The 25,739-nt window shown below is 51.5% G+C and overlaps 8 protein-coding genes across 8 annotated transcripts; 2 read left to right on the top strand and 6 right to left on the bottom strand.

The window, feature by feature from the left end:
- Window positions 1–1,166: 1,166 nt before the first annotated feature.
- Window positions 1,167–3,968, bottom strand: BO94DRAFT_529643 (M3 family metallopeptidase). Its single transcript, XM_025610490.1, has 3 exons — window positions 2,309–3,968; window positions 1,618–2,258; window positions 1,167–1,567 (listed from the first exon to the last, which is right to left on the bottom strand). The coding sequence occupies exons 1-3, from the start codon at window positions 3,623–3,625 to the stop codon at window positions 1,375–1,377; spliced, it is 2,151 nt and encodes a 716-aa protein (XP_025473014.1). The 5' UTR covers window positions 3,626–3,968; the 3' UTR covers window positions 1,167–1,374.
- A 208-nt stretch (window positions 3,969–4,176) lies between these two features.
- Window positions 4,177–6,375, bottom strand: BO94DRAFT_529642 (stearoyl-CoA 9-desaturase sdeA). Its single transcript, XM_025610489.1, has 2 exons — window positions 5,684–6,375; window positions 4,177–5,613 (listed from the first exon to the last, which is right to left on the bottom strand). The coding sequence occupies exons 1-2, from the start codon at window positions 5,922–5,924 to the stop codon at window positions 4,484–4,486; spliced, it is 1,371 nt and encodes a 456-aa protein (XP_025473013.1). The 5' UTR covers window positions 5,925–6,375; the 3' UTR covers window positions 4,177–4,483.
- A 5,141-nt stretch (window positions 6,376–11,516) lies between these two features.
- Window positions 11,517–13,795, top strand: BO94DRAFT_570595 (nucleobase:cation symporter-2 family protein). Its single transcript, XM_025614828.1, has 3 exons — window positions 11,517–11,915; window positions 11,971–12,137; window positions 12,185–13,795. Exons 1-3 carry the CDS (start codon window positions 11,824–11,826, stop codon window positions 13,681–13,683), a joined length of 1,758 nt encoding a protein of 585 aa, XP_025473012.1. The 5' UTR covers window positions 11,517–11,823; the 3' UTR covers window positions 13,684–13,795.
- A 76-nt stretch (window positions 13,796–13,871) lies between these two features.
- Window positions 13,872–15,553, bottom strand: BO94DRAFT_505356 (MOSC domain protein; the record flags this gene model as incomplete). Its single annotated transcript, XM_025609538.1, has 2 exons — window positions 13,872–13,999; window positions 14,152–15,553. The coding sequence occupies 2 exons, from the start codon at window positions 15,551–15,553 to the stop codon at window positions 13,899–13,901; spliced, it is 1,503 nt and encodes a 500-aa protein (XP_025473011.1). The 3' UTR covers window positions 13,872–13,898.
- A 140-nt stretch (window positions 15,554–15,693) lies between these two features.
- BO94DRAFT_591836 (uncharacterized protein) lies at window positions 15,694–16,262 on the top strand. The gene has a single exon (XM_025616133.1). The coding sequence runs from the start codon at window positions 15,824–15,826 to the stop codon at window positions 16,199–16,201; it is 378 nt and encodes a 125-aa protein (XP_025473010.1). The 5' UTR covers window positions 15,694–15,823; the 3' UTR covers window positions 16,202–16,262.
- A 901-nt stretch (window positions 16,263–17,163) lies between these two features.
- Window positions 17,164–22,105, bottom strand: BO94DRAFT_529639 (uncharacterized protein). Its single transcript, XM_025610488.1, has 3 exons — window positions 21,911–22,105; window positions 20,825–21,845; window positions 17,164–20,762 (listed from the first exon to the last, which is right to left on the bottom strand). The coding sequence occupies exons 1-3, from the start codon at window positions 22,038–22,040 to the stop codon at window positions 17,177–17,179; spliced, it is 4,737 nt and encodes a 1,578-aa protein (XP_025473009.1). The 5' UTR covers window positions 22,041–22,105; the 3' UTR covers window positions 17,164–17,176.
- A 1,001-nt stretch (window positions 22,106–23,106) lies between these two features.
- Window positions 23,107–24,030, bottom strand: BO94DRAFT_529638 (SDR family NAD(P)-dependent oxidoreductase). Its single transcript, XM_025610487.1, has one exon. The coding sequence runs from the start codon at window positions 23,854–23,856 to the stop codon at window positions 23,188–23,190; it is 669 nt and encodes a 222-aa protein (XP_025473008.1). The 5' UTR covers window positions 23,857–24,030; the 3' UTR covers window positions 23,107–23,187.
- A 415-nt stretch (window positions 24,031–24,445) lies between these two features.
- Window positions 24,446–25,442, bottom strand: BO94DRAFT_570591 (uncharacterized protein). The gene is made up of 2 exons (XM_025614827.1): window positions 25,088–25,442; window positions 24,446–25,010 (listed from the first exon to the last, which is right to left on the bottom strand). Exons 1-2 carry the CDS (start codon window positions 25,248–25,250, stop codon window positions 24,856–24,858), a joined length of 318 nt encoding a protein of 105 aa, XP_025473007.1. The 5' UTR covers window positions 25,251–25,442; the 3' UTR covers window positions 24,446–24,855.
- Between the last annotated feature and the right edge of the window lie 297 nt (window positions 25,443–25,739).

Here is a 25,739-nt window from a genome sequence, read left to right as displayed (position 1 = left end):
CATTCATCTTCATTAACCAAGAAGCTACCAATCTCATTTTGGTACGGGCGAGCCTCATGTGCTGCACACAAATTGACTCTGATGGAAGTATGCAGGATATGGCCTCAGAATTGCCTTCCTCCACACCTCTAATCCAGACTAGACGACTAAAATGCGTCTCAGGGATATACTAAACTTATTCCAGGCAGTTGGCCTATTCCAGAAGAACGAAACGTCGACAACATCGAGAGCCTTTACTCCTCCTCTTCCTCCTCCTCTACATCTACAGACTCCTCCCTCTACGTCACCCAAACAAACGACCACACCCAAGACCTCACGAACCAATGTCGCAGATTAATTACCATGATCAACAGTATGGACGAAAGTTTCCACTCGCACGTCAAAGAGTTCCAGTCCCGACACAATAAAGACCAACAGGCCTGAAAAAGACAGAGCGATGAGCTCCATACCGGTCTCAAACAAACAGGCGCAGAGTTGAAAACCGTCAGAAAGAAGCTGAATCACTCAGAAGGCTGGAATAACCGACTCGAGGAAGAGATCACACTTAAGAGCAATTATTCGAGGGCCTAGAGGCAGAGCTGAAGGAGCCAAGGCGTAACAGGCGACGCCTGGCCCGCTTGAAGGGGTGCTATAAGGAGGCGCTACGTGACATGAAGAAGCTTCATGAGGAGGAAGACTGTGCGGACAATACACTGAACGCGTAGTGTGATGAAGATAGGGATGAGGTTCTTGTCGCGTCGATCGATGATGTCATAAGTGAGCGAAGTTGGTGTTCTGGGTCCGGCGGCTCTGTGCTCCGGTCTCAGAGGTGGTCAATAGAGGTACAAGTGTAAAAGGGAGATCAAATATTACCGAGGAAATCATGAGATACTGTGCACTTAGTTATTATCATCCAAGGAAAGAGTAATTCCTGTAATGCGGCACTCGTGGGGGTTATTTTCCTCGCAGAGGTTAAGGCATCGCATGTTGAGCGGATTTTATCTCGGGTTGGTATAAAACTTGTCTCGCATCTTTTTATTACCATTATGAAACTGAGCGTTCTGAGGTTGCGTTGGATTGGGGACCATGAATTCTGCGATGGTTTCAAAGAAGTATCTAGTTTAGACCAATTGCCGATGCTCATTTCTTCACACGAAACGAATGCCATCAAGGAATCAATACTCAGTGTTCCTAGGAGCCGATTAAATGGGTACTAATATCTAAAATGTTCGGCATAACTCGAGGAGTGGCTGAAACAGTATTCCCACGGGTGTCAATATATATTCATGGTACTCGTTCAATTAAGTCGAGCGTATGTGATTATATTCGACTATCACATCCAAGCCCCCGAAGTTCCAGCCCCAGCCAAGTCTAACCTCGCCGTCCTCACAATATCTAAGCCAGACCCATATCCTTGTAGAAGGCATCGGTCTTGGGCTCACGGCCCAAGAACTCAGTCAGCGTCGTCATCTCGTCCTGGCTGCCTCCCTTCTCCAACACCTTGTACCGGTAGCGGCGACCAGCTTCCGGGTTCATCGGGTCCTCCTTGAACACCGTGTAGAACATGTCGGTCGAGTAGACTTGGGAGCTGGAAGGAGGTTAGTGATTAGAAACTCAGCCCAAAGATATCCAACATACCTCAGGTAGCCATAATATCCAGCATCATAGCCGCCGATCAAGTGTCCGAAAGTCGCCTCACCGTGTCCCCATTCCTCACCCAGGCCCAAGCTCTCAGGGCCCTCCATCTGCGTGATTTCCTTGCGTAGAGTGTTATACGTGGCCGAAATGGGCAGCTCCTTGATCTTCTCGTGGCTCTCCGGCTGGTGGACCGTCATGTCGAAGATACCAAAGTGCAGCTGGCGCAAGTTGAACAGCGCGTCGTTGACGTGCTTGGTCCGGATCAGGTTCTCAATCACAGAGTCGGGAATCTGCTCAGAAGGCGCCTCGGTGGCGCCGGCATGCTCCTTCCAGGCTGCAAGATACTCAGGCGATAGGGCAGAGTAGTGCTTGCTGAGTGACTTTAGCTGGGATGGGGTCCAGCACCAGTTCTCCAGCATTTGGCTAGGAGCCTCGACAAAGTCACGCACCGTGTTCGTGCCGTGGAAACGAGAGTAAATGGTCTTGGAAACCAAGTCGTGAATACCGTGGCCCAGTTCGTGGAAAAGAGTGACCACCTCGTCGTGCTTCAGCAAGCTCGGCTTCTTCGGGGTCGGCTTGGTGAAGTTACACACAAGTGCCGTGGCCGGGTAGCGACGGTTGCCCTTCGCATCAATGAAGCCCTACAGTTGTCAGTACACTAAAATCCATACCCGAGACAGGATCAACATACCGGCTGCAGGTTGAAGTTGGCAGCGTGGCCGTACTTGCCGGTCCGAGGGAATAGATCCAAATACAGGTAACCTACGAATCCGCTGCCCTCGCCCTCGTCGTTCCAAACGCTGAAGATCTGGACGTCTTCGTGCCAGACAATGTCACTGCCCTTGCCTGAAGATGCCACCTTCTCCCGATCCTCACCGGTGATCTCCACAAACACGAGGCCAAAAAGCTCTTCGAAAATCTTCAGCATGCCCTCAATAGTAGTCTGAAGAGGGAAGTACTCAGCAATGAGCTGCTGGTCCAGGGAGTAGTCCTTCTCCAGCATGAGACGATCGTAGTATCGGTGATCCCACAGATAGTAGTGACCATCAAACTTCTCACCACGGGACTTCAGATCAGCCTTCTTGATCTCCAGCAGGGTGTTGACTTCCTTCTGTCCACCAGCTGTCAGACGAGACCGCAGATCACCCAGAAAAGTGTTGACTGTCTGTGGTGTCTTTGCCATCTTGTCCTCAATTCGGAATGCCGCGTGGTTGGGGTAACCGAGTAGGCGAGCGGCCTCATCACGTAGGATAATGGCCTCCCGGAAAAGGGGCACATTCTGGTTGCACTTGTTCTCGTTCTGAATCATGACCTGCTTGCGGGTCTCGGGGTTCTTTGCGTACTTCATGGTAGGGAAGAGGTCGGGGTACTTGAAAGTCAGCCAGAGCTTGCCCTCGTTCTCGCCCTCTCCCTTCTTCAACCCAGCTAGGACATCCTCAGGGACACCATCCAGCTGTTCAGGTGTGAACCAGATGCCCTCATTCTCCTCGTTGAGGTTCTTCTGGAATTCAATGCTAATCTGACTGAGACGCTTCTTGATCTCCTTGAACCGGTCACGCTTGGGGCCAGCGGGGAGACCCAGACCATTGCGAATAAAATCCTTGTGTTCCTTCTCCAGCAGACGACGGGATTCAGGCTCCAGAGATTCATTCTTGTTCAGCACGGCGTCCACAAGCTTGAAGACATCCTCGCGCATGGCAGCCTCGATGAAGAACTCATCCATTAGCTCCTCTGCCTTGGACGATGCATCCCGCAGCTCTTGCTGGGTCGACACTGCCTGATAAAAGCTGAGAATGTGGGATTCCAGAGCCATGGCGTTCTCATCCTGTGCCAGAGGCTTCACGACCGCGTCGAATGTAGCCGAGTCGGGCTTGACGGTAGCCACGACGTCATCTTGAACTTTGCGGGATGTCTCAATGAGTCGCTTGGCGTCATCGACGATGGACTGGGCAGTCGCGGTGAAGAGGGGCGGTGCCTGAGGAGGCCGACGGAGGTGCTCGGGGGCCATGCTGGCGGTTGTGAGGGATTTGCGTAGGTTTGTCAAAGCCGAATGGGAGCTTGTAGGAAGTCGAGAGCCCCGGAAGTGGCCCAGGACGGAGGAAAGTCGGAAGGCGGGAGAGGAAAGGCGAAGTGGAGGAGCCACGGTGACGAGGAGAACGCCCAGGAGGAGGACGAGGAAGGCGGGTAGATAAAAGGTGCGACGGAGAGGGGAGCTAATGGTGACGGTTGGAGGGGCAGACTGGTGAAAGGCGGGGTGGCAAGGGAGCTACTGCAATGGATTGATCCGAATACGTGGCTCGACAGTGGTGATGCAGAACAAGATGAGCTGGCCGGCGGAGGGTCCAAAGTCCGGCCGATCAGGTGCAGGTGGATCGCTGCTTTCCCCTCCACCCCGAACTCCCTCCACCCTCCCTCCTTCGCCATCCCTTTCATCCTTCATGATTTTATTCAGTCTTCCGATCACCCGCCGAGAATGGAGCTATGACCGCTCAGGGCACGGGGTCCACTCTTTGTATGTCTACTCTCTCTGGTCCACACTAGATAGATAGGTCTACGCAGCGTGCTGTTAAAATGGTTCAGGGTGACTTTGGATATCAAGATTCTATTCAGGATTTTAACAGTCAATGTTCCTCATCACATCACGTCACTTTTCGAATGAATGCCGTAAAACCCGGCGTCGACTCAAAACCCGCTCCGTCGACTTGAAGATCGGCCAACTCCAGCAACGCCAAACACACGAAAGAAAGAACGCCCCGAGTGCTAAATTAAATACGAAGGCTCATCGGAGTCGAGAGACAAGCAAGGATGCGAGAGCGCAAATGATACATCAGAATATAAGGGGAAAGCATCATGGACAAAGGACCGCTCATGCGGCATCAGCGGTGGGGATGGGTTCAGGGATCTTGGTGACCTGCTCACCAGCCCGGATGACTCGCTGGCCAGTGCCGTCGCGAACATACTCGGCGCCCTCCTTCTGGGCCCGCTTCCAGATCTCGACTTCGCAGCCACCACGGATCACACCCACACGCATGGTCGACAGAAGGTTGTGGGCACCGTTGGAGTGGTAGTAGATACCGCCGTTGAACATGGCAGTGGCGTCCTTGCCAATTCCAGAGTTGATCATAGCCTTGCCACCGGGGTGGTCCTTGATGAAATCGGTCACGTCATGAACAACACCGGCAATAGCAATCAGACCGCGGCCGTTCTTGGCCTGTTCGACGTAGTCGTCCCATTCCATAACCGGCAGCTGGTCAAGAGGAGTACCCCAGTCAAGCTTGGCACGCTTCTGATCGAGCTTCTTCTGGAGCTGCTGAACACGGCCCTTCTCGATCTCGTTGGCACGGAACTGCTTCAAGTCATAGGCCAGACCGAGCTGCTTCCAGGTCCAGATACTCCACTTGGTGGGGTCGTACTGGTGCCACTCAATAGCGTTGCGGTAGTCGGAGGGGAACTCGTGGTGGAAGTTGTGGTATCCCTCACCAAGGGTGACGAGAGCAGTGATGACGTGGTCACGGGGAGAGTTGCGGTCGTCGAAGGGCTGATCACCGAGCCAGTGAGCCAAGGAGTTGACACAGAAGGTAGCCTGCTGGACGAAGAAGATACGGAGGATGCCGGCATAGACAAAGCCACCCCACCAGTCACCCCAGCCGAGACCGGCCACGAGCATGGGGACGAACAGACCCATGGTGAAGACGACCTTGAGGTAGTTGCGGTGCTGCCAGACGACGACGGGATCCTCGTTGAGGTCGGAAATATCGGTGCGGCCGATACGCTTGGGGTTCTGCTTCATGACCATCCATCCCAGGTGAGAGTAGAGCAGACCCTTGCGAACGGAGTAGGGGTCTTTGTCGGTATCGGTATAACGGTGGTGAGCCCGGTGGTCACGCGCCCACCAGCGGATGGAACCTTCGACGGCACCACCACCAACAGCGGCGAGCCAGATGCGGAGAGGAAGACGAGCAGAGTAAGAGCAGTGAGCCCACAGACGATGGTATCCTGTCAAACAAGGGTCTGTCAGTATCTCGAGCCTATGAGGAAGCTGCTGCTAATCCTGAGGCGAACCAACCTGCGGTAATGCCGAGACCGGTGAAGAAGTAATAGATGACGGACCAGACAGCCGTCTTGACCTGCAGAGGCACCCAGAAGGCCTGGATGCAACCATACACAGGGATGCCGATGATCAAGAAGACGTTGAGCCAGTTAACGTGCTTGTACCAGTTACTGCTAGTGAGGGCAGTATCGGCGATGTGGACCTTCTTGGGGTCGGCGGCGCGAGGCCGGGAGGCGTCCGCTGGCTTTGCAGACATGGTGATGTCGTCTGTCTTCAGACCCTTCAGAATGATTCGGACGAGGGTAAGAAGAACAGATGGGCGAGAGGGTGGGTTTAAAGAAAGGGCCGGGTGAAGGCGACCAAGAGGCGAGCGATAAAAAAGAGACGGAGAAAACCGGTGGGGAATGCAATCGAATGGCAAAAGAAGTAAGCCGGTAGATCTGAGCCAGTGAGAGAAGGAAAATTCGGAGGCAGTTGAACTCTACCAGGGTCCACACCGGCGGATGATGGTTGGGGAAAAGCAAGGTGGGCAATAATGATGCGACTATGAGAACACGAGAAGACGATAGGTTAAAGGGAGTGGCCTGACGGCAAGCTCAGAGGCTGACCACTGAAGCAATCATAAGATCCCGAGGTAGAAACCGGCCGGCATTCAGCAGGGAAAAAAAGTAAGGAACAGACTGGAAGGTGTCCGGATCACTGAGAGCATCCGCGATGGCAGGTCGGAGTATCTCCAACCATACAGCGCCAGCCCTTCGTCCATCTAAGCTTGTTGGGCCGCCTCTGATTTGATGGCCGCTGCCCGGCCAGAAGCTGCTGTTTTGGGTAAGGCTTCCCGGGAGCCACCAATCAGCGCGGACTGCTCATCTGTTGAATCCCCAACGTTTTTCGCCCCCTGGCAGGTCCGTGTGGCTGGTGGCTTGGCTCCGGTGGCTACTCGTGGCGAGTGGCCCCGGTTCGATCTCGGGACGGCTTCCTTTTCCGCAGCCTGAACATTGCTAAACCATTCCGCACGATTCGAGACATTCGACTAGCGGTCGCCGTTTGTGATTCTTGGGAATGTCTACTTGAATCATTGCTTTTCCACGGCCACACTAACGCAGTCTAGTGCTGCTATAAGCATACATTGTATTACTTGGTTGGTCCACTAAACTCCGACTTTGCAGCTGAGTGCAGCCCTATGAGTGGACATTGCCACCGACTAGTACTCTGAAACAGTGAAGCGCCGTGTAATTATTGACTTGACCGGGAGCCGCAAGCTCGGCAGAAGCCCTTTCCGGGTGCTCCGTTCGTGCTGACATCCAATCGCAAACTAAAATGATCATCGCCATATGATTCAGGCATGTCCCCAACAAATTTTTTCCGCTATTTGCCACGTGATGGCATGTGAGTTTACCGCCCCATTCTTTTCAACTGCGTTCGCCTCAGGCAACCACATGACCATGTCAACCGGCCAAAGTAAGGCGTCCCACACCGCAAGTCTTTCAACCCCAGGCATCTTGGCACTATCAGTATCTGGACCCCACGTTATCAGATAGTAGCCCCAGAAGTACTCCGTGTTCCGTAACGGTCCTAAAATCTAGACCGGTGTCCAGAACAGCTTACCCCTGAAGCCATCGTGCCACCATCATCTGGTTGGGGCGGGAGACACTATAAGGATTAAGGGACTATACCTGCATGGTTTCTCTAGTACCATCCGAGAAGAAGCCTTGCACTCGTTTTTCTATTGTTGAGAAAGCATGATGTGTCTTGAATCGTAAATTGACGCATCACTTGACCCCGACCTGTCACTTTCTGCTTTTGGATCGTCGATCGTTTTGAGGTGCTCGCTACGGAGTAAGCGGAGATAAGTATATACTTCAAACAGCAGGGACCCTCTGCTTTACAACAAAAGCAGCGCTACGCTGCAGAAGCTGCAGAAACACAGTGTCAGTCTAGATTGCCTCAGCTAGCAGTACTCAGTCTTCACGTGGACCTACTAGTAGTATGCAGTGTCACTGTAGATAGTAACTATAGGGGATCATCGGTGTATCTTTCTATTTGCACCATGAGAACATACACTTTTCGTCCAATGACAGTACTCCGGAGTGGCAAGTCTGTCATAATTGTCGATTACGTGTCTGCGGTTTCTCCTCGGAATAATGGTTGTGAAGCTACTTGATGGCCGCAAAAAGAAATCGGCCGCAGAAAACTACTTGCTACATTGATGAACTATTTTCAAGTGGTTCGAAGATAGCTTTTTCTTCCCAGCACTCATACGACTATCGAGTCCGACTGCAGCGTCTAATAAATAGTGATTGACATATATCGTTGTTGGATTGGTATCATATGCGTCTTTGTGACTGAAGAACGATCTTGTCAGGGATCTGCCACGATAGATACAAGATAGCATCATTGTTACCCCTCATTTGCCAGGCACACCACTATTATAAAGATATAGGAAGACTGCTAACTTAGGGTGGCTAGCGCTTGATAAAGCAATGGCATTATAGTCTACTAATGACCAAGACAATAGCTTTATGCCCGAAAAAGAAACGAATAGAAGGCGTGATTCGATAATCTCACCTGCATGATTGCTGCATAGTATAGCTAGCCACTTGATCTACCCCATGTCCATCTTACGAAACTCATCAACATCATCATCGCAGATACTCCCAACCCACTTCAATGCATATGCGGTGCTCCGGATTTCTCCGCCAAACTATAGAGGAAAGGAACCTTCTTCCGGTCCTCGCCGATCCGAGGTTGGCGATGAAGATGAGCCGGTGGCTCGGACTGACGGCTCGGTTCCACTTTTTCTCTTCTTCACGGTGTCCGCGGCTGGACAAATCTCTGCCGATCGATAATCGGGTCGGGAACATGTGGGATTGAGATTGTCCGAGAAAGAGGCAATGCAGCCCTTATTGATAGAGTTGGACAAGCAAGGCTATTCATTGCACTATAGTTCGTTTGAGTTTCCTCAACGAGCGGGGTATTCTCAGCAATGACCATTGCGGAGTATCTATTTGGTACACCGGAACTTCTTCCCGGGTTAGCAGAATACAATTGTATCATTGAAAGACACAACAAAATTGGTTGTTACCCGCTGATATATGATTTGCGATTATGCTGTCCTAGCATTATTAATTTTGGTATGAAAGAGAGGCTGCAATCAGGATAGCGAGGTCTCCTTGCTCCAAAGACATACGCAACTGTGTCAGGTTTTGCACTTTGCTGATGGTTAGATGTGTATATAAGACTTACCAAGCGAGTGGCATCGAGTCACCAACTGACTATAAGGTTTGTCTTCGGTCTACACTCACTTATTCCACTTGTTGGTTGATATGGGTTACCTCATCCTCCGCCCTTTTGTATCCAGCCTGTCCTTCAGGTAGCTTCATCTTATTGCGCATCTCTCTTCTTCAGATTACGTATCCATCTACTTCGAAAGTTTAATAGAATTCCCCAATATTGACAAAAGCCCGCCGATATCCCGCGGTTCCTTGAATATTTGAACATGCAAGCATGTATCCCTTCTTCTTCGAGTTCTACTCTGGACCTTGGTCCCACTGATTCTTGAATCTCAGTACTTACACGGCATGCTCAAAGCAGTCTCCGTGGCCATAACAAAGCTCGACAACAGTCCCCGCGGCTAAGTCCCAGATTACGACTTCATACATATTATTCGCAGAGCCTACCAAAGTGGCATTATGAGTTATAATCTCCCCGGAAACACTAACACTACTTTTATTTGTCATGTAAACACGACCTGATTGACCATATTATAAAGTCACAGTCTGATAGTATTTCACTAGATGCGCCTCTCACGCCAAATGGACACGGACACAACGAGAAAGAGGAGGATTGGTACAGTTGTCACAAGCACGCAACACCTTTAGTTTGACAGGGAGAAGATGCTCGATGATATGACACCATCTAGACTGAGTGAGACTGGAAGCCCAAGGGCCAACAGTATTGGGTGATCCATATTCACCAATATGTCCAGATTGAGGTGCCTGTTTACTGGTACCGAGAACAGGATCTTTTCACGGAACAGATAAGGGCCGGGGTAATATTTGAAGACGTAATAAAAAGCCCAGCAAGTTGCATGTGGTCTGTTTAGCAGCAGGTATTCGCCTAGATTGTTTCCAAAATAGAGGTGCCTGAAATGGGAGAAATTGCGGGCTTGTTGCTACCTGGATGAAGAGGAGGATTAATCATGTGAGACAATGAATAGCTTCACTCTATATCTTGTATATCAATACAGCTTTTCAGGAAATAAATAGTATCCGAACAATCTGATTGTTAGTCCTCTATCGATGTACGCAGCCTCTGAGCACAGCATATTCCTCAGCACGTTGAATTAATAGCCCACCTAGTTGTAAGTGTTTTACGGACTTAATGCCTGTTGCCGACCAAACTGCTGCTAAAGTACTAGGGCTCATCTCGGGTACGTTGGAAATATATATCAGACCTCTGACTGACAAAGTATGCTACTGTTCCTAGATTTTACGAAGACAACCTAGAAATAGAAAAGTCATAACACTAGATACTTATGAGCATTTCATAATTCACAGAAAATGTCTCGAAAATTTGGAAATGACGGGAGCATCTCCGCGCGTGGTGTGTGAGCATGTGGGAGTTGGATTTATGATCTAATATGGGGTGTGTGATAGCCCAACATATTACCCTAATGTCCGTAGCTTAATGGGTCCGAATGTCTTGCATCACATTGTTTAGAGGTGCAAAATCTATTGGATGCTTGTTGGGGTCTACCCACTAGTTATCCATCTACGCCTTCTCCGGAAGTTGAGTACAGTATTGATGGATTGATTGATTCTGTATCTTGTATGATAATAGATTCATCCAGGAATAGCTGGTGGCAATTGTTATGTGTGATCTGTACAGCTATTCCGATCTTAATCTAGATATATGGCAAAGGTCATGATGCTCGCAAGGACCTCTCCGGAGAGGGATATATATAGCTTTGGTTCTGACACGATCTTAGATTGTGCATTTTATTGTGGGGAATGGGCCACTAAGTGGTATCACCGTTCCATGATGGTTGATTTGCACTGCTGGCCTGTGCCTTGCATTATGCATGAGATTTAGACTGCACGAGTAGGTAGATACCGATCGTGGGCGGTATGGGAAATAGCTAGAAGAGGGATAATAGGGAAGCCAGTCACCCTGTTGATATAAAATTTTCATTGCCTATTCATATTGACAGAGAAGAAAATAGACTACGTGGTCAATTAGTAGAATGCGACCTTGCAATGCGACGTGCAGCCAAAGATGTTAGTCACGGGCGAAAGTCAAGGTTGCGATAAAGTTGGAGCAGGAGGGAATCCATGACTAATGGATTGCCGGATTGGGGCTGGCGTTTCCCCGGACTGCGACCAGCAACAGAACCGTCGTCGATGCTTCGATTTTCCCCCTGGTGCGCCCTCTAGTACTAGCCGTAGCTTATATTTCCCCCGGCCCTCCCACGCTCTGGATGAGTTTTACTCCGGCCACAGTCGGGTCCGTCAGCTCCAGGCCCATCGGCCACCGGCTATCAGCCCCAGACACGAGGCATGGATTTCGGCGGAACCCGAGCTGGGGACAGATAAGCGGCCGGGGGCGTTACATGAGCGGACTCTGTCAGTGGCGGCGGCCCTTATCGCGGGGCCCACCGGGAAGCCTGAGCAAAGACCAGCCAACTGAGCTAGGCCGATGGCGAACCAGTCATCCACTAGTGCTGCCCAGACTTGCAGCTCGCTTGCAAGTTGGCTCGTGTGTCTGGCACGCCGCGCCAAAGATAACCGGGTTGGCCCTGACCATTATTCGATTGATTCACCCACCGTGTTTGCCACTGATAGCTGGTATCATCATCCTCTCCGCTCCGACCTTCCATCCTTCCGATCCATCTTCGACCTCCACGCCCGATGCCCCGTCTATATAGACACCTCGTCCGTCGATGTCTGGGTCCATCTTAGTCGATTCCCCAGATCCAAACTGAAACATCGTCGAGAACCGACCCCTCAATCCACTCTTGGCCAACCTGAGGTGACCCAGTTGTGCAACATAAGGAGACAACCATCCATCTTCTGTCGACATTCTTCAACTGCTTCCTCATACTACTTTTCTCCGCGACATCAACACTTTTCACATCGCAGAACTCGCCTCCTGCCGCCATGGACGGTCCTGATCAGATAGGCCCGGACTACCGGCCTAAGCAGACTTGGGGGGATAAAACCCGTCGTCTTGTCAAAGCCTTCACTACAAGGTGCGTTGGTGAAACCAGTGGTTCTCCGCTGGTTTGTATGCTAATATTTCCATAGAGAGGGACTCATCGGAGATTATGATTACTCCTATCTGTTCACCCCGAACATCCCCTTCATTACGAAGAGGCGAAGCTCGGCTCCATTCTTCGGACTTGAAGACCGAGTTCCTGTTGTGTTGGCTCTGCTACTCGGATTGCAGCATTCGCTGGCGATGCTGGGTGGAAGTAAGTGCTTTCCGATTCTTTGGCCAGATCAGTATTAACCCTCATAGTCATTTCACCTCCCATTCTAATCGGTGGTACGGCCGGTGCCAACTTCGGATCCGAAGACTACCAATACCTCGTCTCGACATCGCTCATCGTCTCCGGTATCCTGTCCGCCATTCAAATGACCCGCTTTCACATCTATGGCACGAAATACTACATCGGAACTGGTCTTATCTCTGTCGTGGGAATTTCCTTCGCCACGATCACTGTGGCATCTGGGGCTTTCGAGCAAATGTATTCCACTGGATACTGCCCCACGGCCGAAGACGGGACTAAGCTACCATGCCCCAAGGGCTATGGTGCTCTATTGGGAACCTCGTGTCTATGTGCCCTGCTCGAAGTCGGCCTGTCTTTTATGAGCCCTAAGATCCTGAAACGCGTCTTCCCACCCCTCGTCACCGGTCCCACCGTCCTCCTGATCGGTGCCAGTCTCATCCAGTCCGCCTTCGAGGATTGGGCAGGTGGCTCCGGAACCTGCAGTGACAACCCTGGCAACGGTGCTCTGTGTCCGAGCGCAGACGCGCCGCACGCTCTTCCTTGGGGAAGCGCGGAGTTCATTGGTCTTGGTTTCTTGGTCTATGTCTCGATTATCATCTGCGAGCGCTTCGGTGCACCCATTATGCGATCCTGCTCCGTTGTGGTTGGTCTGCTAGTTGGCTGCATCGTGGCAGCTGCATGCGGGTACTTTGATCGCTCAGGAATTGACGCTGCACCCGTGGCCTCCTTCGTCTGGGTCCGCACGTTCCCGTTGGTCGTCTACCCGCCCCTGATTCTCCCACTGCTGGCAGTGTACATTGTCGTCATGATGGAATCGATTGGAGACATTACAGCCACCTGCGACGTCTCCCAGGTCGAAGTCGAGGGTCCCACCTTCGACTCGCGCATCCAAGGCGGTGTTCTGGGTAACGGTATCACCTGTATTCTGGCTGGACTCTGCACCATGACTCCGATGTCCGTCTTCGCCCAGAACAACGGTGTCATCGCTCTGACCAAGTGCGCCAACCGCACGGCCGGTTACTGCTGTTGCTTCTTCCTCATCGTCATGGGTATCTTCGCCAAATTCGCTGCTGCCCTGGTCGCCATCCCCAGCTCTGTCCTCGGCGGCATGACCACCTTCCTTTTCTCCTCCGTGGCCATCTCCGGTATCCGCATTATCTCCACCATCCCCTTCACCCGTCGCAACCGATTCATCCTGACCGCTGCATTCGCCGTCGGCATGGGCGCCACCCTCGTCTCCGACTGGTTCGACTACTTCTTCACCTACAGCGGCAACAACCGCGGCTTGACGGGTCTGCTGGACGCTATTGAACTGGTCATGGAGAACGGGTTCGCCATCACCGCCCTCCTGGGAGTGGTTCTGAACTTGATCCTTCCCGAAGATCCAGAGGAAGAGGCGGCTATTCTGGACGCTCGGGGCGACCACCGACGGAGCGAGGACGTGATGACCTCTTCGGAGAGCACGCAGTTCACCAAGGGAGAGCCATCCGCTTCCCCCAGTGCATGATGCTTTAATTCTTTTGGTTATATATATTAGGTTGGATTGGCGATGAGCTTGGTTTTTATTTTTCTGGATACCCTTCTTTGTTGACCTAGATGGTCATTGATATGCAATGGACTTTTAATTATGCACATCGAGCATTATAGTATACTAATGTAGAATATAGTCAGCTAGAAGAGAGAAGTATAGTAGTAGTAGTACAGTCCGGCACCATGAGATCATCACACTCCCTCTACCTTCTCCCCCGGCGCCAACATCTTGATATAGAAGTGTTCGCCCGTCTCCAGTACCGAGACGGGATCGTTAACCCGTAGCGTGAATTCTAAACTCACGTTAGCATTTCCAGGATCAAACAACATCAACAATAGAAACAACCACGTGCAACAACGCCCGCCCCCACCATAAAAACCAGAAAACACAAAACCTCAAACAGCAAGGGGACGGACAAAGAAAGTCACAAAGAAAACTACTCACCCCTAACAGCCGGAACCAACTGCATGCCCAAACACGCATTCGTACGATCCCCAGCATCTATCTTCCGATAACTCTTCATAGTGCGATCCGGTTCAGAGGGGTGTCTAATCCCCGTATCAGGATCAACGTTGGGTAACTTGCAGCGAATAGTTCTGCAGACTGTGTGAATCTCCACGCCCGTCTCCACTGACCCCGACTCCGACTCCGACTCCGACCCCGACATGCGCCCAGAAGACAACCTGGAAGAATCACCTCCAACCCTAATCCTCTTCCACCCATCCTCCTCAAACCTCCCCGGTCCCTGAACCACGACATTAGCCCGAAACCGTCTCACACTCAAGCACGGAATATCCCCCGCACACCGCCGGGCTACGTCCCGAATACTAGCCATATTGACCAAATGCAGAGGATAGGCGTCCGCGAAGCCCGTGACGGGCTGGAACCCGATATCTGTCTTACGGGGAGCGCAACGGAAGATTTCTCGGTGATGGGTCTCGCATTCTCGGAAGAGGGTGAGAGGGCGGCGGAGCTGCGGCGGGGTGGTGGTGTCGTAGGTGAGGAGGGCGCGGAGGGCATCTGGGATGAGGTGGCCGTAGTTGTAGGCTAGGGGGGTATCTTTCCAGATTTTGACGGGGGTGAGGGGGAAGAGGTGGGTTTGGGAGGGTGGGGGAGTCAGGGGGATGGTAAAGGAGGTGGTTGTGGGTAGGAGATGGAGGCGTTGGAGGAGGTTGGTGAGTGGATTGGTGGAGAGACGTGGGTAGTGGATGATGAGGACGCCGTTGGATTGGATTTCGGGCAGGGTGGGTGAGTATGAAGGGGAGGTGGGATCGGGGATCCAGATCTCAGGGCGGAGGAGGGCGAGGTTTCGGAAGTCGCGGTCGCGGAGGGTGCGGGCGGTCCAGTGGCTGGTTGGGGGTGAGGGTGAGGGTGAGGGTGAGGGTGAGGGTGAGGTTGTGATGGTGATGGTGTTGGTGTTGGTGTTGGTGGATGATGGAGGTGGTGGAGATGGTATGAACTCGGCGAAGCAGAATAGTCGGTCGTACTTCAGGCCTGTTTCGATCACCTCGGCGGTTTCGAGCTCCACCCCGGTGCAGCTTTTGATCGGGTATGTGAAGAGAGCTTTGATGCGCCAGGCCGGGTGGCCGGATTCGTCGGCGGCGGTGCAGGGCACGCCGTGGGTGTATTTGGGAGCGTATTCATCGTGGAGATTGGATTGCTGTGATGGAGAGAGGCCGAGTCTGCGACAGCCTCTCAGAGGTGGGGGAGTGGGGTTGAAGTAGGGGATGAGCAGCGGGATGCAGAGGATGATGATGATGGGCAGAGTGGAAAGCCAGATGATGGCTGGCAGGGAGGTTAGACCATGGTGGAAGGCGGTGGTGATGGCGGGGAAAAGGTCCAGCATTGGCAGTATAGTGCGGTAGATGGTAGATAGGTGATAAGCGAAAATCGAGTATAGGAGTGAAGCGTATAGTATAGTGGACAAAGGAGAAGCGAGACGAGAGTGAATTAATTGATTAATGACTGGAGCCGAAAAATCGTGTTCCTGAAGATCCGGCAGTTGCCTCGGAACCAGCCGACCAAGGTGGGGCTTTCTTTCAATCCACTCTGGTACATATAAGACGAAGTCGTTTCCAGGATATACGGAAATGTTGAAAACTTGATATGTGGAGGGATGCCTGGACACGTAATTACAGGGGACATGGTTGGGGGAAAGATATTTACAGGGGACAAAGTAATGGGAAACATTGTCAAGAAAAAATCCCAGAAAAAAACCAAGAAGGGAAGAGAAGAACGCAGACGGGACGGAATGGTCGAGGATACTACTGAGAACAGCCCGCCTCCACCTTACACACCCGCCTCGACAGACCAGGGCAATGATAAAGCACCCAATGAGGATGAGAACAACAGCCCGACTTCCCCTCACGTCCACGCCATGGCAGACCTGGGAAATGAGAACCCTGTGAATGAGTCAACCATCTCTGCAAATGCCTCTGCGGGAGACCAAGCCAATGATCATGCTTCTGAGAGAGACCCCGCCAAGCTCTGGTGAAAAAGGTGATGAGGAGGAAAGGTACAAGACATCCTTAGGGGGGGAATTTGGCAGAGGAAACGTCGGACCAGGCATTCTGAGGGGTAAAGCTAATGAGAGTTATCTAAAAAGGTGCTTATTTATGTGATTGGACACTGAAAGAATCCTGTAGACTAAGTAGCGGGGACGACTAAAGCTGATGAGAGGTGTGTAGCTGTCCAACTGTAGTGGTGTGGTGACGCCGCTTCCATTTTGTATGACAGAGTAGGTTCTAGACCGGAAACAAACAAGCAATGGGGCATAGCTGAAAGTCTGGACCTTCGCGGGCGCGAGGAAAGCCCGCAGAAGAAAATCAATGTGTTGTGAGAAACGTTGGAAGGGTGGGGTCAAAGCGTGGCTGGCTTTACCAGACAGACAGACCAGCCGGGCATCTTCTGCTGACTACTCCTGCATTGTCATCACTGCACACATGATTGATTCCCCTGGACTTAGCTCTATAATGTGTCAAGTAGGGTGACGAGGGAGGGGTATATTGTCTCATCACGGAATGCTCGTCAAAGGCACTGCCTGGCCTTTGCACAGCGAGCTTGGAGGGGAGATATTCACGATGTGTTGGTACGTCTTTGAGCCTTGCTTGAATGAGCGCTCGCTTACGAATCATGGCTACTTTAGTGTCCTTCGGTTCTGTTTACCCACCGGCATACGGATTTATCATTGCGAGTGCACTCGATTTTCGCTTCTCGGTTTACACTGCGGCACTTGTGGAATCGGTGGAAGCCTGAGAGATAAAGGAAGGCCTCATAGGATCGGAATGATCCAATAAAGGTCGAAGGATGGTTGCTTTACGTTCGGCTTGAATCAGTCGAGGTCACCAAGCACTTGACTGTACGAAGAATTGTGTACAAAGAGAGTCTTCGATGGGCAAGGGCTGATGGGGGGAATAAGACGGAATATGGGGTCCCGAATGAAGGGAATTGAAGTGTTGTTGTTCTAATTCTATGGCAAAGACATAGTCCAGACTTTCCTCCTACGCCGATCCATCGATTCCATCACCCTTTCGCCGTCCTCGCCCCATTTCTCGAACAGCTTCCTCACCAGCTCATCAATTCTCTTCTCATCCTCTTCTAAAATGGGCTCGAAAGACTGTTTCGCCGATGAAGCCTTTTCCGTCCAAACCTGATATTGTTCCTCGTCACCCTGAATTTTGCACGTCTTGGCTACCGCCTCCATTGCTCTGACGGTCCGCAGAGAGTTCTTCCCCGCCAGCGTGATCCACGTCTCCACCGCACGACGTTGAATAGCACTCCCCTTCATCAGCTTCGGGCCACCTTGCGATACAAGTATGGTAGCTAGGATGGTGGACGCTTGAAGAGACTCAGGACTATCTGCACCGGTTATGTCTGTATTGGTCTTCAAAGCCTGGCGCGAGAGCGCTTCCGCTGTCGAATGGTCCCCCAGCCCTTGGTACGACCAAGCAAGTCCGCTGTCCAACTGGGCGATCATCATCTTCTCGGGAGTTGTATCCTGCCGGAATCGCTGCCAATAGCGATCTTTACACTCCAGGCTGAGAACCAAGGCATCCATGAATTTACCCTGGTAGTTCAGCGTATCTCGGAGAAGTAGAGCGGTTTGCAGAGTGCGCATATGCGCCGTGCCCAGCAGCTGGACAAAAATCGCCTGCATGTTCTCGTGGATAAGCTGGGAACGCTCCCACCGCCCCATTCCGTTTAGCACCTCAGCCACGCTCTGAATGAGACCAAATGTGTGAAGCAGAGAAGATACGGTCGACTGATCCGGGTCCCAGGCTTTTTCGTACTCGTCACTTAGAATAGCCACCAAAAGCGACCCGGCCGAACGACAGTTTCCGATCTCCATATATGCGGTTGCCAGATTGGCCCGACCGCGTGCCAGAGTTACCTTTATGGGCTCTGGATGCGCCCCAAGCTTTTCTACTGCTTCAGCAGCCATGCTCATAGCAGCAGAGTACTTCCCTTGCTGGAGTAGGACAGAGGAGCACTGGATCATTACGGCCGGTGATAACCATTCAATGTGACTTCGCCCACTTATAACGTTTATAGCTTCTTGATATTGCTCCTCTGACTCAGCAGCCTTTCCAAGCTGCTGATACACAAAACCAAGGCTCTGTAAGCTAGACTGAGCCACATTGGGCAGCTTTCGGATGCGTGGTTGGATCAACCGCACGGCATCTAGCGCAACATGCTCCGCCTCCAGAAAATATTCGCCCCGATCGAACCCACAGTCCGTGAGGCCATTTGCGATGGAGTTCATGCGATCGACGTTTTCCCGCTTTCCGGAATCGTCCGCCGTCAACGGGTACTGCAATGCGGTATAGAGGTGCGGCTTTCCTTCTGCGTGTCGTCCCTGCTTGATGAGATTGAGACCTAGCTCACACTGGCTGAGACAAGCAGCGACGGTTCCTCGACCGGAATGGCGTTGCTCAATTTGAGCGACCTTTTCCCGAAGAGCTTGCGCCGCAAGGCACATTTCCCAGGATTCGTAAAGGTCGGCCAATCTCCGCATTGCCGTGACGGTGATCTGCTGGTCACCTGCTACTCGGATGCAAGACTTTACCAGCCGCACCAAGAGGGGTTCAGCGTCGGCATAATTGCCCAGGGTGGTGAGGGCCTGACTCAGCCCCGTGATGGCTTCGAGCTCTATGGGGGTTCCCGTTGCTTGGAGATCGGCAATCAGACCCATAGCTTTTTGAAAGACATCTACTGCTGCAGCTGGTCTGCCCATATCTTGCAGCACACCCCCTGAATGAATCATGGCCATGATAGTATCGTGTCCCTGATCCCCACCGCGACGAGGATGAGCCGCAGACAACTCTGCATTCAACAGCAGAGCGTCGTCCACACGTCCAGATAGCTGGTACAACCATGAGAGAGTAGATTTCTTTTGTAGTACGGGAAAGCTCATTGGCCCATAGACTTCGTTGTAGACAGGAAGTATTTCCTTAAGCAGAGCCTCCGCTTCGGGGTATAGCTCTTCCCTGATATAGGCCGTGATTAGGTTAGATTTGGTCACAAGCACAGCAGGGTGATCTGGAGGAAACATTTGGAGTCGGATTTGTAGTGCTTGGAGGAAATGTTCATGAAGTACGGTGTTCATGTCATCTTCAAACCCGATAAATCCGAGGATGTCATAATTGTATGCCTCCAGAGCGGGACTAGGCTCAATTTCATCCAACTGTTTTATGGCCAAGTCACCTAGTTCCTTGGCCTTGGTTATATCTTTGTTGGAATACAAAGCTATAACGGCTTCCGTCATGGCTTGTACAGTGCCTTCCTGTTCCAGGCCGAAGATCCACTGCCGCACTTTAAAGGCCTGCATTGCCCAATCCATCGCCCCTTGGTGGTTTTGAAAGGCACTGCATGTCTTCGCAAGTTTCAGCATCAGGGCCGCAGCGCACTCGCCACATATAATGCCGTCAGGCGCATGGCCTTTGAGTTGTTGTTGTGGTACGAATGCCGATGGGATATCCTCGCCAATGAACTGTATCTCATCAGACTGAAGCAGGGCGAAAGCATGTGGCATGTAGGCCATGTAGTTATCCACTACCCGCCATTTCAAGCTATCAACGCTCGGAAAGTTCTGACTCAGGATCTTGAGTGTGCTTGCCGTCCACTGCCGCAGCTCATGGTTTTGGGCTAGCCAGCTTCGCGTAGCTAGCCGTACCAACCGGTGCATATCATATGTGCCCTGCTCTCTGGATATTGTATCTCCTCGCGCATTACTAGTAATAAGCGAAAAGGCCTCCAATATCTCTAATGCTTTGACTAGCTCCGGGGGGAGCTTTCCCGATGCGACCACTAAAAAGATAGGGATTGCATGCGACTCCAGTAGGGACATTCTTTTCAACATGTCCCCGGCGACCGGAAAATTACGGTTGATGTACTCAAAGGAGATGAACCATGTTGCTGCAATGGGGTTCCTGTTGCTTCTCTGCTCATTAAGAACATCGTCATAATCCTCGTTGAGTACGTCCAACTGCGACTGAGGGCTCTCGCAATACAGCTGTAGGTACTCGCCGGTATCGATGCCGTTGTGCTTCATGTATGCTGCGGCTTGAATGATGGCAAGTGGGACACCGGCGAGCTCTTCAACCAAATCCCTCACGGCTTCTAAACTTGGCTTGGATTCCAGTCTGCTGACCAGGAGGTCTTGAGCGTGGCTGGTGTTCAGTCGGTCGAGAAGCAACAGCCTAGATGAGGAACCGGTGAAATCTAGTCCAACGCGCTTGTCACGCGTCGTCAGGAGGATGGATCCATTCTTGGAGCGTGGTAGCAAGTCAACGAGGCGATCAGATCCATACAAAACTTCGTGGTCGTCGGCATTGTCGAGCACAATGAGCCACCGTCCACTGGAATCGCTCTCAAACCATTCCGTCACCATATACGCGCTATCCCGGTCACTGGCCTTGTACCCGACAATGGAGACTTTGCGGGCAATTTTTTCGTATGATTGGAGAAACATGGCCTTTGTCGATGCATGGATCCAGAATACAGAGATGGACGTGCCCTGAAACTGGCGAGCATATTCGAGCGCCACCCGGGATTTCCTGGTCTCGCTCGAATCAGCCTTGCGACAATGTATGATCTTGGACTTTGGATGAGCACTCACCCCATGCCTCCCGAAGCCACTAGTGCCACGCGGTCCTGTGTCTTCAGCTCATCCGCCAATGCCTTCATAACCTCATCCCGCCCGACCAATTGGTCGTCACTGTGGATATCCACCATAAACTCAACAGTATCGTTCTGGGGACTATTACCAACCGTGTCCACCACTGTTTCCATGGCATCTGATGCCCAACTCTGTAAGAATGCTTTGGTGCAGGCAGCTGCTGTAGCCGCTGCATAATCCTGCCACGGCTTGCTCTTATGCGAGTCTGCATAGTCGCAGACACCTTTTATGACAAGACTGGGGAAGAAACTGCAAAGATCGACACCTCCCCTCTCCAACCCAATAAATCTCTCGCGATGAGCAAGCTCATCGCGGTGGCTGCCAGATTTCATGACTGTGCTTACTGAGCCAATCTGACCGAGGTGAACAGCTGGAGAAAAGCCTGCTATGATCGGGTCTAACCCTTCAGAGGTGACAGTTCTTTCCCTATGCAAAAGGTTGTCCTCGTCACATCCGAGGTCGCTGCAAGAAGCCTCGATCGCATCCATGCACACATTATCGGTTGCACAGCCAGTGCAAGTGGAAGTGTCACGGTGGCGATGAAGATATGACGGCTGAAAGAGGCGGTCGGACCCAAAACCAGGATAATGGAATTTCCCATGAGGTTGACTCTGCAGCGTCCGGAGCCGTGTCCGTGTCTCTTCCTGAAGACGACTGTGATAGTTATCAGTCTCCAGCTTTCGCAAAACGGACTGTAATGGCGAGGGAGGAATATCCTCTCCGGCTGCCCCTTCTTCGGCGTGCTTGAGGAATCCAATCTGGTGTTGGCCGTCAAAATTGTACCCAACTACTGACTCGCTGATAATCACATCTCCTAAGAAGATCTCTATCTCTCGATGCGGGTTGGACGGGACGCCACCGCAGACTCCCACCACCAGAGCGAGTTGAATCCCAGGAAATGTGGCGCGGAGATCGATGGCAAATCCAGCTGCGCTGTCCTTGCCCAAGTGCCGCACCTGCGCTACCACGACATTGTGGGCGCCAAGAACACCGGTGATGTACGCATTGGAATCACCGGGGCCTTACTGTAGAGCTCTTCAGTATTATCCCAGCGATGGTCGAGTAGCGCGATCACGGCATCTGCTTCGCGGGGCAGAGCGCAGATGATGGCGATGTGAAAGTCATGACGATCGCGAGGATGGGTCACCACGGTCATTTTCTTTGCATGTGGAAAGGTTTATCCGCCAGCAGCCGTTAAATAGGGGTATCGTGGGAATTGAATTCTCCTGTGAGCTGCCAGTAATCTGCGGGGTCTCCGTTGTGGGGACTGGAGAGGAAAGGGAAAGAAGAGGTGGTTGGCGATGACGGAGGGCAGCGAGGCTGGGCGATTTTAGCGCGCCAGGGTCCAGCACTAACGCCTACTGAATCGGGTAGCTCACAACATCCGATATGAGTATCCCCACAATGGAAGAAGCTGTGAACTTTTCCATCTGATGCTGGTTTGTGATATGGCTTCTTGGAGGCGTTTTCGATCTACTGTATCGAGAAAGCTGACGGACTGGGGATTTGTGTGCGTGTGGTGCTAGGAGAGCGGAGTTTGGAGTCTGGGATGAGATGAGAGTTATTTTGTGAAAGCATTCAAAATGATATACAAAAGGGAGTTTCGACCTTACAGATAAAGGAGAGCAATCTTTCCTCGTTTCTGAGTGTCATATCCTGTGTCTTTCTCCGTATCATCAGTTTGGAATGATCATGAATACGAGGGATGTTTGGCGACAACTCGCTTCATACCGAAGGAAGACGAAGTATGAGGAAGGCAAGAAGGTAGGAATATCAAGCAGCTAGCTTACCCTTTACTTTACCCCGCACCACAGCTAGTCCTATTATAATTGTCATACACGCCGTCATACCCACTCCACTAGTCAGCATACTCAATGAAAAGCGGCCCCAAGCCGGATTTAAAACGAAACTGCAGTGCTTTGATCATCAAGAACAATATCCAGACCAATCCACTGGCTATCATATCCACCATCCCCCACAAGAGAAGTGCCCTCGCGATAGCAGTTCTCCAACGGCACGGGATCATCCACCGCAACGCTGTTCTAGACACAATTCCATAACCATAAGCGACCAAAGACACTGAAGAAAGAGCACTCATATATGCCACAAGCATACAAACTAAGTCTTCTAATCAAAGTCAATATTGCCAAGATTTCCTCCAGTTATCGCCCAACCACAAACATATCCCTACCAGTAATTACCCACTTATCACATATACAAAAGCCAGTCTTAGAATTGCATTATACCAAATATCCCACTTCTATACAAATCCCCACAAATCATAAGTATACAAAACACCCAACCTAATACATCCCCCACCCCCCACTCACACAAACCACCTGACCCGTAACCCACGACGCATCCGATCCCGCCAACCAAGCCACAACATTCGCCACCTCCCCCGTCGTCCCCAACCTCTGCTCAATCGGCGTCGTAGCCTTCTGCAAATCCACAATATCCTTCGGAATCCTATCCAGCAAATCACTCGGTACCGGACCAGGCGCCACCGCATTCACCGTCGTTCCATCCCCCCCTAGCTCCGCAGCCCAAGCACGCGTAAACCCTTCAATAGCCGCCTTCGACGCAATATACAAACTAATGTTCTTGAACCCGTACCGCGCACCCACAGAACTGAGGTTGATTATCCGGCCTTTGGGCGGTAAATATGGGATGACGGCCTGGGTCATGAGCATTGTCCCGCGGACGTTGAGGTTGAAGACCTTGTCGTAGTCTTCTAGGGTGGTGTCTTGGAGGGTGTTGATGATTTCGATCCCGGCGTTGTTGATGAGGATGTCGATTTGGAGGGGTGTGGGGTGGAGGTGGGTTTTTAGGGTGGAGATTATTTCTGAGGCGCCGGTGAGGGAGGATAGGTCGGTTTGGCAGGTCCAGGTTGTTGGGGTGTGGGGGAGTTGGTTGATTTTGGTGCGGAGGTCGTTGATGGCGGGTTTGCTGCTGGTGGAGAGGTAGGTCATGCAGATCTGGGGAGGGGGTTATTCTCGGGCTGTGTGGGGTTGTTTTGTTTATAGGAGGGTGATGGGATGGATGGCTTACGTTTGCTCCGCGGCGTGCAAGCTCGTATGCGAGACTGGCACCGATGCCGCGGGATGCGCCGGTTACGATGGCTAGCTTGCCTTGCAGTGGAAGGGTGAATTGGGTTGCAGAAGTGTCCATGGTAGTTAGCGAGGATTGCGATGTTTGTTTAGAAGTAAAATGGTTCATCTGGTTGGATTGTCGTGTATGGCGTAGGGCATTATATAGGTAGACAGCAAAGTACCCTCAAACATTGGCTTATGCTAGTTGGCGACGTCATTGTCGGGTATAGGAAATAAGAGCGTAAATCCGAGGTTAGAATCCTGTAACCCTGTTCGCTATAGACTAGCGAAGCAAGCGTGTCCACGAACTACGGCGGTTACTGGGTAAAGACAATGTGGGCCTCTATAAGTGATCGGTATTAAGTGATATTTGTGGAGCCGTTGTGATATCCCAGTAAGTCATGTCGAACCAGCCGGATATAAGTATATGCTCTGACTATCTCGGGAAGGAAGCCACTGCCTCGTTCAACTTCAAGCCCGGTACGAAATCCCTCCAAACTGCCATTTCAGGCCATTAAAATAGACCAAAAGGCAACGTTCGCTATAGACATGATTCCGACGTAGGGAAAAGATTGATATCAGGACGGACTGGACTCAAATAAAAGGCTCGCTTGATTTATGCATAATCTGACTACCCCGGTCGATTAAGACGTTGGAGAAGTTTTGCCTCTCGAAAAACTATACGCATGATAACAGGCAATCGAAAAAAGCCAGCCAAAGCCAAAGCCATTTTGGAACATGTTGTGAAGCTCATACCATGGACTCATCAATCTCATTTGCGGACATTCACTCATTCGTCTTCCAGGAAACATCAAGCCAACAGGCGCGAATTTCAATGCCAACTGCCGAAGCTGCAGGCCCGAGAATGCCACCAAACAATCACAGAATATCACAAGCTCCCCACGCCTGCGCCTGCGGAGGGCTAACAGGGACTTTTACCTCACCAGCCACCACGGTGCTGCTGCCATCAACACCCTGGAAGCTGCAGAACCCACCACCAGCCGAGGAGATATTGGTCACTGCCATCGGATTGGCTATTGAGAAGACTCGTTAGTTTTGTCGCTTTTTCAAACCTAGGAGATGAAAGCAGATAAATCGAAAAGACACATACTGATAGCATGAGTGCTGTCGTCAGCTGGGAAATTCTGGCCGAAAGAGGAACCATCAGCACCCCAGAAGGTAATGGCCACCTGGAACGCGCTGTTCTCGACAGGGCTGGCACTACCTAGGGCAGCGATAGAGGATAGGGTTGCGGCGATAAAAGTGGTTTTCATCTTGATGATGGATGGAAGGAAGTTCTATATGAGTATTGTTTCTCGTTGTCTGATGTGTGTTTTTGTTTAATTGTACTCGACTCGATGGGGAGAAGCACACAGATATATATATCGTCGGTCGCTCCTTCCAGATCTATGGAAGAGCACACCGCTTCAGCCCAAAAGGGCATGCAACTAAATGTGCACATAAAGTCCAATCCTGATACATACCAAAAATAGACCTCGATAGGTCTGATCGACTGATGTCATTAGGGAGCAAAACATCGGATCACATTACCACGGGACGAGATCGCCACTGTCAGGCAAGCCACCCGTGCAGTACCAAAGCCACCATATACAAACCTGGCGAACCACAACTGGCTGGAGAGAGACATGACCCAAGGAAATATTAAGATTCAGATCTCGTCTGACTCAGCTCGTAGGGCCTGATCGGCGCTTTACGAGGTGTGGGGTTACCCCACGGGAACTCCGATTTGTGAGGCGGTCAGG

The sequence above is a fragment of the Aspergillus sclerotioniger genome, assembly GCF_003184525.1.
Source record: "Aspergillus sclerotioniger CBS 115572 chromosome Unknown BO94scaffold_1, whole genome shotgun sequence".
In the NCBI taxonomy this organism is placed as follows: domain Eukaryota; kingdom Fungi; phylum Ascomycota; class Eurotiomycetes; order Eurotiales; family Aspergillaceae; genus Aspergillus; species Aspergillus sclerotioniger.
Note: the sequence above shows the minus strand (reverse complement) of the source record. Positions and strands in the feature narration are given on the sequence as shown.